General features: G+C 37.4%; 1 protein-coding gene across 1 annotated transcript; it reads right to left on the bottom strand.

The window, feature by feature from the left end:
- Positions 1–1,306: 1,306 nt before the first annotated feature.
- On the bottom strand, positions 1,307–16,506 carry LOC146000191 (mesoderm induction early response protein 1-like). Its single transcript, XM_083137567.1, is given in 4 exon segments — positions 1,307–5,125; positions 8,549–9,353; positions 15,196–16,007; positions 16,010–16,506. Coding segments are annotated over 2 exon segments (624 nt in total). The 5' UTR covers positions 16,503–16,506; the 3' UTR covers positions 1,307–5,125; positions 8,549–9,353; positions 15,196–15,876.
- Between the last annotated feature and the right edge of the window lie 360 nt (positions 16,507–16,866).

Here is a 16,866-nt window from a genome sequence, read left to right as displayed (position 1 = left end):
CTTATTAATTTCCACAGATAGTTACTGATGCTTCAATACTGCAACAATTAAAATCCTGATTGCCACGTGGGAGACCCAGGTTTTATTCCCAGGGTGGGTGGCCAGAGCATGATGCTGATCTCATCACATCACCTCCAAAATGTCAGAGATAGAGAATGTCTGGGACCCTACCACTAATTTGTAGAAAATTATTTGGATATTTACTTATTTTTAGATAACTCAGACTCATCTACCCCCACATCTACTAAATGTGCCTTCATGGCACAGTGCTTTATGCACAGGGAACTTTATATCTTTTTTTTACCTTTACTATCAATGCACTGGAGGTTTGCTTTAAAACATTTCAAGATTATTCATGTTGAAAATAAAAGACGTGGTTGATAATAATTAGACGTAAGCTAGTTGCTAAACTTTTTCCTTGTAGAGTTTCTGTCAATTTCGGTGACCCCTGCTACCATCTGCTTGGGAATTTGTTGCTTCACGTTCCCAAGCGGAGGCAACTGAAATGGATAGAATCTCTACAAGTGAGCTTCAAGGAAAAAGTAACTTGCTTACGTCTAATTATTTCAAGATTACATTGGAGTATTAAAATAGCCATCATGTAACCACAAAATTCACTTTTCTTACAAAATACTGCTGCAAAATATGTAAAGACTTCATGTTTTACAGTTTCCATTCCAATTAACTCCACAAAAGTGTCACATTTTTGCAGACCTTGTGAGATACTGGAAAAAGTGTCAGTCTTTATCACTGATTCAATTCAAACCAATAATTTTCACTACCACTGATAGCATTTGGCATCAGCTCAATCCTCTCCTTTTCACTCTCAAATAAATGAATAACTACTGCACTAATACGAAACAGAATGTGGAAAGCAGCTACGGAAAATTTAGAAATGAACAGAAGTAGGCAGACCTCATACTTGTTTTTATGGATGAAAAAGTAGGATTTTAAGCTGAAAAGTAGACATGCTTGAAAACATTCTGTATTTAATTGTGTAAGAAAAATGTTTCTTGTAAACAAATTGTGAACATTTTTATTTACTAATTAAAAGGGGCAAAGTTTAACGAAATTCTTCCTTACACTGGAAAATAACCAAAAAAAAAAAAAAACCACTGGTAAGTGAATTGTCCTACATTTTCACACAAATAAATGATGAAACCACCTTCCATTTGATTCAACAGAGTATGAATGTAGTTTTCTCTTTGAGGAATTTGTTCTTTCTTTTTCAGATAACTTTCAAGTATATTTCCGTTCTGTGGGGATACAACCAGGGTTAAATATTAAACTGTACTTGCTATTTAAGAGAATAAAGTTTATTTTTCAAAATAAATGAATAAAAATAGACCATACAAACATTTTTTACATATGGAAAATCTCCCATCAAGATGCTTGTTCAAGAAAAAAGAAACAGTCCATTTTGATTGCCAATTTCTGGCAAGTACAAAAAACAAAACACTTGGTTCTCACCATCCAATTGCAAAACTTTAAATATGAACATTTTTTGCTCCTAAATTGACATTTTCGAAGGCACTTTCTACAACATGGTGGACTCAGGACTCTGTTTATTTATACTGAATGGCCATTTTATAGTGAAATTGTAACAGGAGGAAAACAACGAAAATACAAGATGGCATGGAAAAAGACTTAACAAAGTTTCACCCACATTATTAACAATTATGAGAAACTTTTCTATAAGGGAGGGCCTTGTAGTGGGATTGTGACCATATAATGTATTGGTCATGATTAAATTCAATGATTAGACAGGGTGTCTAGCATTTCATAAAAACTAAATTCCCCGACTTTTCTAGCTTTTCCAGAACAACAAGCAAAATTTTAGACCAAGTCATGAGGATTCTTGCATTTAAATATTGTGTATATATTTTATACTTTAGCTAAAGATCACACTTAGAATTCCACTTAAATCAAGTTATTAAAATACTCACTTCACATGATAAAAGTAATAATAAGAAGAGAAACTGGTATGCTTGACCCTCTGTACCCTCTAGAGAAAGTGAAACATTATGCATGGTATATGAAGATTTTGTTGTTTATGAACGTTTTCAGTTAATTTTAGCTCGCGGAAATGTGTTATTGTCACGTACAGTAAGTATGCAATCTTAACATGTTACTTTACTGTGAAGGCTTTACGCAAGTGAATCTAGCACCCAAAATGACATTCCATAACACCAACTATAATTTTACGTAGTTATGTTAGGATGGATAGGTTTGGTACCAATAGTTATTATTGACGAGTGTGCATGCAAAGAGTTTTAAGAATAAAAAGCAGTGAAAGCACTCCAAAATGGAAGGTTTTTGCTTACATGGGTCATACTTTGTGATTGAACATCTCCATTACTTGTGTTTTTCCCACGCTGGAAATAATTTTATACTACATAAAACATCAAAATCTGTTAAATAATACAATTTTCAATGTAATTCCTGTGGGGGTAAATTGGGTAAACGGCCCCGAGAAACAACAAATATTGATTGATAGGTGTATCAGAGGTGAGTTTTTACGAAATACTTCCCACATATTGACTAGTAGTCAACAAGAGATTTTTTTTTGTAAAAAATCAAAACAATTATAGCATAAACAATATATACTGCATAAAAACATAGTAAAATTTAGTAATATATGTATTAATCCTAATATATACTAAACACAACCCAAAAGTTGCAAGAAGAAAATGGTAAATTCCAATAACCACTTAGTATAATAGATTTCTATTATATGTCAAAACGTGACCCCTTTTCCTATAGTATTTAACATACAATTTTTACTGTAATTACTGGTAATACTGAAGTATAGTTTGCACACTACAAATTTAAAATTTCTTGATTGTCCTATTTTTCTTTGCTAAAGGACATATTGTTAGTGCTCTTCTACTAAAATGTTGATTTTTCGAGAAATATGGTAAATTTCTCTGATATTTCCACGACTTCTCCGGAAAAAATAAAGTAGGTTTTCCAGACTGGTAGACACCCTGATTAGAAGTTTGGTTTTGCAGGCTAACAGGACCCTGGCATCTGGACCCATGGCTAGTAAAATCTTTCTGTGGACTGTGCCTCATCCTTTCATGCGCTGAGTGCCCCTTTACAGCCTCTGCTTTATCTAGGATATGGGCATTTTAATTTTAGGAGAGATGTAGTATTTTTTGGTATGGTAAGGGGGGGGTCCCATATAATGTGATGGGTGCAAATAACCTAATTTTCAATGAATAATTAGGCGATGACATGTATTTTTGCAGTACAGGCCAATGGTCACACAATTAACTTCAGGTACATTTAAACATTCCCCTATATAGGAACAATACGGAATGTGCATCACTAACATTGCCATATCGCAATATCATAGGGAGATATGCACACTGGTAAGGAGTGACATGTGGTAGTGAGAGCGTGTGTTATTTCCTGGATATAATTAATCATTTCAACATGAGTGAACGTTGACCTTATCAAGTAAATCACATTTAATCTATTTGAAATTTGCTGCATTGGCCAACTAATTATGTCCCGCACCATGGCCATGCTGTCTAAGGCATCATGCTTTGGGCTCTGGCTACGGAACGTGTGCAGGTTCGAGTCTCCTGGGGAAGTGTAACAACTTTTCTCCTGAGATTTCAGCCTATGTATGGGACCGGTGGCAACCCACCATCGTGAGGAAATTGGGGTGCTATGAATGAGTAGCATAACCCTGTAACAGAAACCTACAGCAATGACTGGGGGTTCGTCCTGCTGACCACACATCACTTCCATAACTAGTTGCATGATCTCTCACCCCGGAAGTTGGGAGCGAGGCCGGCAGTTGGTAGGTCAGCCCTGGCCCTCATGGGCTGTTGCAATTATATGATATATTGATGTTTCATTTGTGGTTCTTCGCTGAGACAATTTTTATCATTGTCAGCAATTAGTAATAGGTATTCCACAGAAGATGAATCTTCACTCAAGAAATAGGACTCCCTATCACAATGTTCAGTCCCACTCCGTGGCCTTGTGGTCTAAGGCATCAGGCTTTGGGATGCACACAGATCCGTCTCCTTGGAGGAAGTGTTACAACTTTTCCTGAGATTTGGCCTGTGTATGGGGATGGTGGTCACCCATCATCATAAGGATAATGGGAGGCTACAAATGAGTAGCGTAACCCTGTAATGGGAACCTATGATGACGACTAGGGGTTCGTTGTGCTGACCACATGTCACCCTGTAACTGGTTGTACGATCTCTCACCTTGGCAGATGGGAGTGAAGCCGGCGTTCGGCAGAGAGGCCCTGACCCTCGCAAGTTATCATCATCATAATGTTCAACTTGCATCAATTGTAACATGTGGTTACAATCTCCTTAGTGCAAATGCTGATCACATCACATCACACTGTAACAAATCTGTGAATCTGGAGTTCATTCTATCTAGAGAGAGGGAGACAACAGAATTTTTATCTTCTTTTTGGAGAGAAAAGTGAGAGTGCGAGAGAGCATTTATATGTTGCAAATTCTTGGTGATTCATTGCACCCTTTTGCATAAAATATTCTCTTTCAAACATCACGAATATGGCCATTCCCCACTGTGAGTTCTGCATCATAATGTTTTGTTGTACATACTACACCTGAATGGACATTCTCCAGAGTTAACTTTTAGTAAAGGATTTTGGACAATGTCATGATATCTTTTTATGTGTCTTCGCAAGCTGCTTCTGTGTAAAAATTTCTTGTAACAATGGTCACACTCTAAGGTAATTCTTTCTTCGTGAATTTTGAAATGTGACCTCAGTTTAGACCTTTTTGAAAATTGTTTGTTGCAAATATTACACTTTCCAACAGTCCCGATTTTGTGAAATGTCAAGTGTGTTTTCAACTGTTGCTCTTTAAAAAATGCTCTATTGCAAGTATGGCAGGCGAAAGGGCGGCCTCCTTCGTGGATTAAAAGATGTAGATAGAAGGTTTCTTTGTTTTCAAATCCCTTATTGCAATAATTACACCAGAATTCCACTTTATGTATCTTAATATGAGCATCCAAAAGGAATTTGTGGGTAAAAGTTTTTTCACAGAAGGAGCATTTGAGGTCTTCAGGATTCAACTTAAACAAGTTCCTTGCATTTCCTTCAGTGGCCGGTGGTTCACTGGTGTTTCTGTAAAATAGGAGATCTTACCATTAGAGTATTAGAAACAAGGAAAGCAAAATGCATATGACAAAGAAAGACTGTTAACATATCAACTGTTAAATTCATGGAGAATAGGAATTGTAGCTTTCCTGGCGACGTGATTCGAACAGGTGTTCTCGGGTTACCAGCCAGGTTAAATTGGAGTTAGCTTCCAACGTTCCGAGCGCATACATTGGTCCATAAAAACAAGACACCAGCCAATGAGAACACCAGGATCTAGAGCGAGCCAATAGAAAGACAGTGTCCCAGCTCCGTCACATCATAGTCATTATATAAACTTACACTGGTCTTCATATCTATATAGCTATTCCCTGAAGATGAGAGCACTGTATGTGCTCGAAACGTTGGAATCTCACTCCAATTTAACCTGGCTGGTAACCAGAGAACACCGGTTCGATTCATGGAGGATGTCTACCAAAAGAACAAATCCAAAATTATTGACTTATTCATGACTTTTTTCGTTTTTCTTAACCTTTATTTATTCAATCCCTACTTAGTTAAAGTTAGTAATGAAAAGCCCCTACCAAAAACCCAGTTAAACTTAAGCTGTATTTAACAAGAGAATTAGACTTGCATTATCTGTTAATGCATTCTGGCTCTGGCATTCTAGACTTAATCTTATGTGGGAGGGCCTCACCGATGGTGCAGTGGTAGCGTCGTCACCTTGTAATGGGTCCCGGGTTTGATTCCCGGTGGAGGCACATAGTGGTTCGGATCCCACTTTAAACTGAAGGTCCAGTCCTGATTAGCTTTACTGTCCATAAAGTGGACTTGAAACAATAAAAAAATCTTATGTGGGGCTTTTGTTGGTCATCCCTATATATTTGTGATTGTCCCTTCATCCATCTTATCTTATCATCCTCATCTTCATGATTAGCCAAAGAGGAATGAAAAATGAAGTAAAATAAACTAAATCAGTCATTGTGACGAGAATAATTTCTTGACTTTTCACCGACTTCTTTTTTACTTGACTGGTACACACCTTGTCATGTCACCTGTTCCCCTGTGCATATCAACACGCCATGAAGGCGTATAGGGGGTGTGGAGGTAACGCCCCACACTTTCTTGATCCGGTCGTGAGTGGGGGTGATGTGATCAGCATCACGCCCCTGACCGCCTTTACCCCCCAGGGTTTCCCCCAGGTACCCATGTTATTCGACGCTGGGTGAGCGCCGGGGCCGCTTCCACCGTTAGAAAAGTTCCCGGATTTGAACCGGCCGGGGATCGAACCCGGGACCTTGAGCATGGTAGTCAGACGCGTTACCGACTGAGCCACCGCGGCCATGTCACCTGCACAAATATTTTATTTAATTTAGCTGGTGAATGAAGCTAAATATCAATAACTGGGAAGTGGAAATAATAATAAATGATGAAACTGACAAATAAACAAAGTGTGGGAAAAGAGCAAAATTAGTTCACACAGCAATGGCATTCATCACTAATGCAATCTATCAGTGATTTTTATAAATGAAATTTTCTGGCACATTCATCATTTAGCAATATATAATACAGTACACACACAATCGTTCTATATAAAAAAAGGTAATCGTAACTTTTAAAGCATTTTTAACCCATTTTCACTCCTTGCTTTATCTCTACATATCTTTGAGGGTGTCTGAATTAGATGTAATTTATTAAATTGGGTTAGTATCATTGCTGAAGGCAAATGTGCACTCTCCGTGTTGAAAATTAACTGTGGAAAAGTTTAAACAATTCAATGAAATTTAGTTTGGCTACAATTATGAACATGATGTAAAATTTTCATATATTCTTTGGTCTTTCAAATGCAAGAGCAGAAATTCATGTTATTGGACAATGTTGGCTGTTGAGGAAATTTTGTGGGATATTAGGGAGTGTTGGTTTTAATTGATTAGGTTTATTTTTCTATTCTGCCACTTTTTGGCTAATCACGAAGATAAAAATGAGTGATATGAAATTGATGAAGGGACACTCACAAAGAACATCCATGCAGAGATTCGAACTTGGGACTCCTGGCAAAGTAGTGCACTGTGCTAACCACTCTGCATAGCATAACCGCTGCCAATTTTTGACCCTTGGGGGGGGGGGGGGGTGGAGGGTGGAGTAACTTGTATCTGTTGCTTCAGGGCTAGATATTAGAATCCCCACCCACTCACATAATTTCTTTTGGTGCCCCTGACCCTGTGTACCACCTCCAGAAAGTGAAATATTTTGCATTGTGTTTGAAGATTTTGTTGTTTATGAACATTTTCAGTTGGTTTTAGCTTGCAGAAATGTTTTTACTGAGAAAAGTACGTCTGTTACCTTACCATGAAGCAGAACAACTTGAAGGCTTTGTGCAAGTGAATATAGCACCCAACACAACCAGTGGCAGATTAAGCTTCCTCGCCGCCCCTAAGCACAAATTTAATGTGCCTCCCCACTTTGTTCGCTTCATGCTGCCTGCTGCATAAAAAAAACTGAATGCACCAGCCAGAGAACACACTAAGACAAAAACTAGTTGCAGTCCACGCAAAAGCTGCACTCACTCACTCACTTATCAGCAGTGTATATGAGTTTATTTTTTTTAAGACTGGCATTGTTACAGATGCGAGTTTCAAACAATCAGTCTTCTTTCTTGCCTGGCCATTAACAAACGCTTAGTGGAAGATCGAGGGGTATGTACTTATTTACAAGAACAAACCAACAAAGGCTGGGCAGCTTGCATTGTCATTGTAAGCGATAAACGCCACAGCATGGGTTAAAAACAAATTGATTGGCGCCTGAAGGAGGCAGAGCAGACAAACATTTCTTGATTTCATCAAGGTTTCTTTCGTATGAAGCCAAAGTGTTGCAAACCGTTGATTTGAAACATTGGTTTCATAGGTCTAAATTGTCACTGTGTACGTAAGACACTTTCTATTATTCTTGATATTCTGGAAAAAAGATTTGCCGCCCCTAGTGGGCCTATTTGGTAATCCACCACTGAACACAACTCTACCTGGTGGAGGCACATAGTGGTTAGGATCCCACTTTAAACTGTAGGTCCAGTCCCGATTAGCCTTTCTATGCATAAAGTGAACTTAAAACACCAAATAAATCAATACAACAGAAGATTGTTAGATTAGGATAGTTAGGTTTGGGAGTGATATCTTCAACATGGTGTTCTTTTGCTATTTGAGTGTACATACAAAATATTTTTACTAATAAAAAATGGCTAAAGTACTCCGAAATGGGAGATTTTTACTTATGCGGGCCATACTTTCGGATCAAATATCTTTGTTGTGTGTGTTTTCAACACGGTTAAGCCAATTTTATATTACGTAAAACCTCTAAATCTGTAGATAAAAAAAAATCAACGTAATTCTCGAGGGGAATACAGTCGCAATTTTTCAAATACCACATTGTCTTTGAGAGGCAATCTTCACTCACCTGCTGTCTCCAGATATGCATTTTGCTACTTCAGCTAGAAAATGTTCCCCGGACTCCTCACCACCGGCAAACACTGGTTTAGCAAGGTCAAATCTTTCTCCTGCTTCATCCGAGATATCTTCACCAAACTCCACATAGGGAGAAAACACTGGTTCAGCATGTTCTGTTTCATCCGAGGAATCTTCCTCTACCTTTCCACAGGGAACAAACACTGGTTGAGCAGTGGTGAATTCCTGTCCTACTTCACCTAAAGGGTCTCTTCCCAACTGTTCACAGGGAGAGAACACTGTTTCTGCTTCCTGTAATTCCTTGAATATGAAACTTGAACTTTCGGTTTGTTCTTCATCGTCTAACTCCTCTTTTATAAATATTGCATGTGGAGATTCTTCATATTCAGGTTGTTGCTTGCAATCATTCTCTGTTATTTCAATTTTTTCTACCACAAACTCCAGTTTCACGTTACTTTTAGGCACATCATTATCATGCATAATGCGATGCATTTATATATCTCCTTTGGGTGACAATAATTTCAAAGTCTCTCTAGTAAAGGTATGTCAGTTGTTTTATCCTTATGTGGTTTTATGCCTAGCAATTAGTAACAGGGTGTGCATCTACAGTTTTGATTGATGGTGCTCCCCCATATCCTCTCCTTCATAAATAATCTCTCATCAATTCACTTAAGCACATGTCACATTTGCTGTCCTTGCACTGAACTTTTTATTCCCAATTTTCAGTCTAGAGAATCAAAATTTCAAAGTAACACTCCATTATATGGAGAATCTGCCTTGAACTCCAGGGTGAAGATCTGAAAGTTAACAAAAAAATAAATTGTAGTAGGTAGACAGCACTATAAACATGTTCATAAGTATACATATGTATGGCAAAATGTGCATATGGAATTTTGGAACGATGACCGGACCCCTCTCCGATTTTCTTCATATTTGGCATACTCACTAATTGAGGCCTCCTAATCACAAATCTGAAGTTAAAAGTTATCGGAAACGCCTAGAAATTGCAAAATAAACGAAAATAAGGCGTTAGTTTTCGGAATTGAAACAGTTGATTTTCACGAAATTTTTTGTTTCACAAGGAAATATATATACTGCTGGACAAAAAAAACCGGACACTTGCATTTTTTGTGATAACGCAATGGGTCGATAAAAGCTCTGGTACAAGGGCTAACTAAATGTTGCAGAAACTGAATTAAGTACGAATGCATAAACAAAGTCCGAGCCTATGAATGGTGCATATGGTACTACATGATCTGCCGAACATTCTGTAATATACCTGCGAGCTGTTATTGCAATTCAGATGTCAAATATTAAAGTGTCCGGTTTTCATTGACCAGCAGTATATATTCCTGATACTACCACGACACCAAATTTTAACTATGTTTGCCTAACCTAACTGAAACTAACCCAACCACACATCAATGGTTCGTTGGGGCTAGTGTCAATGGTTCGCAATTATTTTGCAATTTCTAGACATTTCCGACAAATTTTAACATCAGATTAGTCATTAGCAGGCTTCAATTAGTAAGTATGTCAAATATGAAGAAAATCGGAGAAGGGTCCGGTCATCTTAAGTCATACTGCAATGTTATGGCACATTGTATTGCACAGTGGGACAAATTCTTCACAAATAATTTTACAAATATAATTATTAATATTAAGCAATAGTTATTACTATTATTATTAATGTTCTATAACTATTAAAATGTTCCTTGGGCTTCTTATAGTTGAACCATTGAACCCTCCCATTATTTCTCTATATTAAGGTGACCAGATTTATAAAACAACAAAACGGGACATTTTTCATATTTTCCTGAAGGAAAAATGGGACAACAAAAAGTACACCTTTTAGTATAAAAACTCTTTTGTCATAAGTTTGAAAATGAAATAAATAAATGTACTTCACTCACAAAAATAATAAACTACACTGTATTTCATAAGTTAAGAACTTAAAAAATTCTACCAGAATCACACCTGCACTAAATTCCTTTCAATGGAAGCAAATGCATTTGAAACTTCAAATTATTGGCGGCATTTATGTAAAGGTCACAAATATTTAAAGATAAACAATCTACTGCAAATCACCGCAAGTTAGCTAAGTGTGTTTACAAAACAGACCTTTCTTTTCATCAGCGTGCAAAGAGATGAAAGTCGGCCAACAATCGCTTCTTAAGCTTTCATATAATTGCAGCGGTGCAGATCTCTAATATAAACTGCGCTGGAATCAGATATGAATGACTGAATGTTACTACACCATAGTTCTTAGTAATAGTAGAGAAGATGTAGGATTTGTTTGTCACAAAAAAGGGAGTAATTCTATGCCAATAAGTCAGTCACAAAAAAAGAACGTTCTGACATCCTGTTTTACCTTAAAAAAAGGTCGGGACAGACTCACAAAAGGGGACTGTCCACACTAATACTGAATGTTTGGTCACCTTACTATAGAACTGTAAGTATAAGGATGGTAAATATCAACTTCCATAAAACATGCAGTTGCAGTAAGTAATAACTATATTCCTTTCCCGGATTCTCTGGAGTAAGAAAATGCGAACGCATTCTGTGCGCATGTTGAAGGGTGTGCGCCTCGTCCAATGAACGTGCGGAGGGGAGGGGCATCCACGGGAGGGGGCTCATTCGCGGTCCAGTAGTTCCGTAGTAAACATGTCAGCTCACAAGTCTAGGGGAACTCTGCATTCAGGAGAGTGCCTCTTAGTGTTGAATGTGTTCGAGAACAACTTGTTTGAAAAGTTTAAAACACATGGCTTTGTTTTTTTTTACAAATGTTTAAAACAAATTTTGATACATGATGTTTCATAGTTTGTGGTTATTTGCATGTTTTTTGATAATGGATGTTTAAATTTGTTTAATTTTTTTCTGTTCTTCGTAGCATCAAAAGACAAATAAACGTTCAATATTATTTGCTATTTGTGTAAAACAATACACTGGCCATTGTTAAGAATAAAAGAAAAAATTGGCAGCAGAAAGCGTTTTGCTTTACGGCCATTACACCATGCAGCACTTCGTTGCTTTCATCCCGCACCCTTCCCCACCTAGTCTGGCCCCGCCCACAAGCTTTCCCCTCTGCGCGTCGCTACTCCAGAGAATCCGGAAAAGCAGTATAGCCCTCGGATTTAAGTTTTTAACCTATTTTTTCCTTTGCAGGTAAATAAGAAATTACAAGTTATGTCAGTGTTTCATCAAAAAATGCAATACCCGATGAAGTTTTATAGTGCCTAAAATAACCTATTTTGCTTCTTAAAACCTATTTTAGGTCTTTTCGCCTAAATCAAACCATTTTTTAGGTTTTTGTATATTGTTTAAAGTTTTACAGGAATTTTACATCACACACAGGTATTTGTTCTGTTTGGTAATGAAAATATTCAGTGACTAACTTGTTTACCCCGTTGAAACACACACTGTCGATTTCCCTCCCTCCCTCGAAGTCCATAATGTTTTTTCAAGCTCTAAACAAAGCAAAATGTCTGGCGCCACTGTTGCCTGCACAGTTCAAAGTGCAAACTTCTGATTCATGTGGTCTTGCTTATTTTTGGCACTTTCTAGCATTCACACATTACGAAGTAGGATTTTAGGACCTGCTTTAAGATTTTTAGAGCCTATTTGAGGAACCTAAAAATCCAAGGTATAGTAATAACCAAGTGTCTAAAGTATGTGTTGACAGACATAAATAAACCTCGAAACACGTAAAATAAAATTGTGTGCGACTCATGACTAGTTTGGAATTAAACAATGGGAATTTGGGCCTTATAACACTATTTTTTTTTCCAAAATTGATGTATACATAATACACCATCTGCACTAACAGTTACTATGTTACACCATCATCTGTATTTTGTCTGCCATTTGGAAGAAGAAATAATATGGTAACAGTTTCATACATCGGAGACACATTTGTTCAATTGTACACAAGAAACTACTTGCGGAAATGAACTTCTCCAAGGTTTACAACATTCGTCGAGGTATTTTCTTTCATCGTGGAATATATTTGACCGGGAAATCATGTATTTTTCAAAAGAAATATCTCACCGATGCACAATTGCCATTGCTTTCATTTGCTTGCCCTACGACAACCGGATGCTGTGTATGGTTGATGACGTAAGCCCCTGTCAGTTTTTCAACCCCCCCTTTTTTTACTATGCTTGCCTAACGTAACCAAACCTAACCTTATTGGAAATGGTTTCGTGGGGCTATCGGTCAGATACTGTGCATAATGGTTCGAGGGGCTATCCGTGTATGGTTCGTGGGGCTATCCGTCAGCTACCCGTGCATAATGTATAATTTCCACTGGTGACGAACACGATAGTATGTATTTTTCGGTGAAGAAAGTTGAAATACTGTATACACACAATGTGAGTCAAGATGTGCCCGCCATATTGTGTATTCCGGAAGCGAAGAAAGGAATAAAAAAAAAGCAATCAGAATGTGAAAAATTGCGTTTGTTTTCGTGTAAAAAGCATAATGGCACCTTGAACTATGTTCCGCAATATACAATTGGTAAGTACGAACCATGCGAAACACAAAATATGCGATTTTAATGTATCTCCAATCTATGAACCTGGTACCAATAATACTAGATTTTATAAACATTTGATATGATAAACATATGGATTGCGATGAACATAAAAAAAAGGTACTACTTTACTATACCGGAGACACCTATCAATGATTTATTTCACAATTTTTTACATTGCTAACGTACTATTCTGCATTGCGGAACATTTCTTTAGGTGAAATAATGAATTTCTAACGAAAATAATGTCTATTTCTTACATTAACGAGTACTCACTGTTGTTCCTTATTTCCCACAAACCATCCACGGCCAGCCCCAAAAACCATTGACGTTAGCCCAAAAATTCACGATATCCCCACGAACCATCACGGGGACAAGGTATGCATACTAGGTTAGGTTAGGTTCCATTAGCACTCCTTTCGTTCAATTTAGCATATACGAACAATACGAGAGCGTATTGTGCTCTCGTGCAGAAAGCAAATGGCGGCAGAAGCAATAGCGCGTCGGAAATAGATTTTCGTAGAAAACCACATGCATTCGCATTAAAATGGATCAAAACTACATTCCCGAACATCAACAACGCTACAGAAAATGATTTGTGTAAGTACTTTCTCCTGTAAATTTGAAGAAATCCGTCTCCGGTATAGTAAAGTGTTACCAAAAAAAATATTAAGAACTAGCATTGTCGGTTTATTTAAAAGAAGAAGAACTTTTAGCCTACTTCATGCAATATCCGGCGGGGAGAGCATTTCAGTGACAATTGGCATTACGATACATTAACATATATGTACGAATGAAATTATAAAACCACGTTAATTCCCTTTCCTTTTTTTTAAAGAGGAAAATAGTTACCTCAATCCCATACGTCAAAATCCCATAATAATTATTGTTCAGAAAATATTGTGTCCTGACTGTCTTTTTCTTCTTCTGTGTGTTTTGTTTGTTTGGCCCTTCTTCCCCCTTCGATTTTGGTAGATGTGTTAGGGAGGGACAGAATTGTTTTTGTCAGGAAGGGGTATTCATATTCATTTTATTTATCCCGACGTCCGGAACAGAGAAAAATTCGGAATTTCCCGACGTCGGGAAATGTTAAAAGTTTCCCGACGCTCTGGAATTCTCGAATTTTACACGTTGTTTTTCCTTAAGCGATTCATATTTTTTAATTTGGAATGAAAACTATTAAGTTCCGAGAAGATTCAAACACTTACCATGCAGGAAACATCGAGAAATGACAACTTTTTGAAAATGAATGACAATCTTGAATTTCCCGAGTGTTCGGGATCCCGAAAAGTCGGAAAATTATTTCCCGAAGTCGGGATCGGGATGGTAATGTCTTTTTACGGTCCCGACCTTTCGGGATCCCACACACCCCTAGTTTTTGGTGTTGTTTCCTTTCACTCAAGGCACAGATCACAGATTAGAAATGGGACTGAAATCGGGACCTATTATTTATTTTGCGGAGACCAAAAATAAATTGCCCGCACCGATTCGGACTTATCGGGATCCCGAACAGTCTGTAAATTTCAAGTTTAGTTTTATTCCAGAAATGCACAAAACAATCACTCAAGTGAAAATGGGGTGTAGATATCGAGATTTCCACAATGTCGGGAAATTTCGAACATTTTCCTTCCCGACCAAAAGCATTCGTCCCTTACACGGCACACAGAGCAGGCACGTTCCAAAGTTGCTACATTTTGCCATCTTCTTTAATTATTTTATTATTATTATTACAGAAATTTTGGTTGAACTCCACCGACGCTAAAATCTGTCATAAACAAAACGTTCAGAAAACAATTAATTAATACACTTTTAGACAATGAGAACTAATTGTACAAAATTGTGTTTCAACCATTACGAAATGTGTACATGTAAAAATTGATAATTTCATTTTCTATGAGTAAGATTACTAGTTGGCAAGATAATATAAAGCAACATTATTATAGCATTCTATCAGAAAAATTACAATGTCAAGAACATCACAAATTTTTCGCCTTTCATCACTTTTAAATCCAAGTAGAAATAACTGCTCGTGGAGAAAATTTTTCATCTATTCTACACGAAACTCTTGAATTCACACCAAATGCTGCAAGATACACAAGTTCTCCTACCTGAATATGCTTACAATATGCTTGAAAGTCATTTCTGGTGGTTTTGTATCAACTTGTTTGTTATGTACAAAAAATCATATTGGCTATCATGTGTGACAAAATATCTGTAAAGACAAACACAAATGTCACTAGTTAGTTTCCAATAGGTATAAACCTCCTTAAGGAATTTACAACTGTTTCATTTACAAACATGAACAGAAATTTTTTTCTGCAATATTAATTGCAGCTCTAAATTAAAAATACTGTAATTTGTATTTTCTTTATGTCAGTTAAATCGTAAACAAAGTTTTTTTTTGCCAGTACGTCACTGAGCAACTGATTCTGAAGGGCGAGTGATAATAGCGTCATTGTTTCTAGAATATGAGATGAAACAGCTGTGATAGAAAAGGCCATCTCAACACTGCTCACTAGTTCACTCTCACTTGGAAATGACCTACTTCTTGAGGTTACGAAGCCACTTGATGAAACACTGCAATTTCCTTTGCTATCACTTCGAACATAAAGTGTATTGCTTCTATTTTCCTAGCTCTGCAATATTGCTGGCAGCTGAAGCAGCAGATATAACACGCAATTCTAAGCTTTCTTTTTTCATCAAAATGATTAACAATATATTCGAAATGAGGGGTTCCCAGAGAATATTCTGTGAACTAACTTGGTGCTATATGAATTTTCCTGGGCTCCCTATTGTCGTTTAGGGTCACCATACATAAGGTAATGAATATTTGTTGATGAAGTGTGGATCTCTACATTTTCCTGCTCATCAAGAAATCTGTCCATATAATCCGTTATGCCAGGGTGCAATGTATATTTTTCTTCTCCAGCCTCGCTTTATTGGCAAATATATCATACCTCTCAGTTTTCTTCCACAAATAGTAAAACTGTACAAGTTCACCAACAGAGCGAGTTCTAACTTTCTTTTGTTGTATCAAATAGAAATCCTTGCCATAAGTACATAGACCATTTTCAAAATTTCGGCACTCCTCTTCAGACCACAAGCTCATGGTGTCTGTTGAAGGGATAACATTCATTTTGTCCCTTCGTAAGGCATCTTCAACATTATAACCACATTGTAACAGCAGATACAAGGCCTCCTCGTCATCTCTGATGTGAGCGTCAATGAGATTAGCATGAAAACACTGCAAATGATTGACAATAGGTTCCTGTAATTTCACAAGAAAATCTTCTACTTCCTTCTCACTAAGTGGGGATGGACTCCAAAGTAATTTATCTTCACTTTCATATGGCAAAGCATCACCATATTGACAAAAACCTTGAGGAATTGCAGCCTGTAAGTCGGTTCTAACCATAATGGTCTTCTTCCATTCGAGTGCACTGCACAGCATTACACGTCCGGGGAATGGGCAACGAAAGGTATTGTAGGTGGCAGCACAGCACCCATGTTGTGTCTCCGCGCTTTCGATGTGCGATGCACATTTCCACTATGACATGAAAAACGTTTTAAATCTATTCATTTTACTGATAATGACACCAAACTGAAATGTGCAAAATATCTCGGCGATATTTGTTTTGGTTCTCGAGATACACGCCTTCAAACTCTGCTGAAATTCACCTCCTACGTCACAGATTTGAAAACGTCCTCTCCACAGACTAGACAGGCCTGACGTCATCCTTTAGAAATGCGTGCAGAAGCTCGTCCCGTAAACTAGCATG

The sequence above is a fragment of the Lepisma saccharinum genome, chromosome 16 (genome assembly GCF_977018435.1).
Source record: "Lepisma saccharinum chromosome 16, izLepSacc3.1, whole genome shotgun sequence".
Classification (NCBI taxonomy): Eukaryota; Metazoa; Arthropoda; class Insecta; order Zygentoma; family Lepismatidae; genus Lepisma; species Lepisma saccharinum.
The sequence above is the reverse complement of the archived record's forward strand: the minus strand, read 5'-3'. Positions and strand labels throughout refer to the sequence as shown.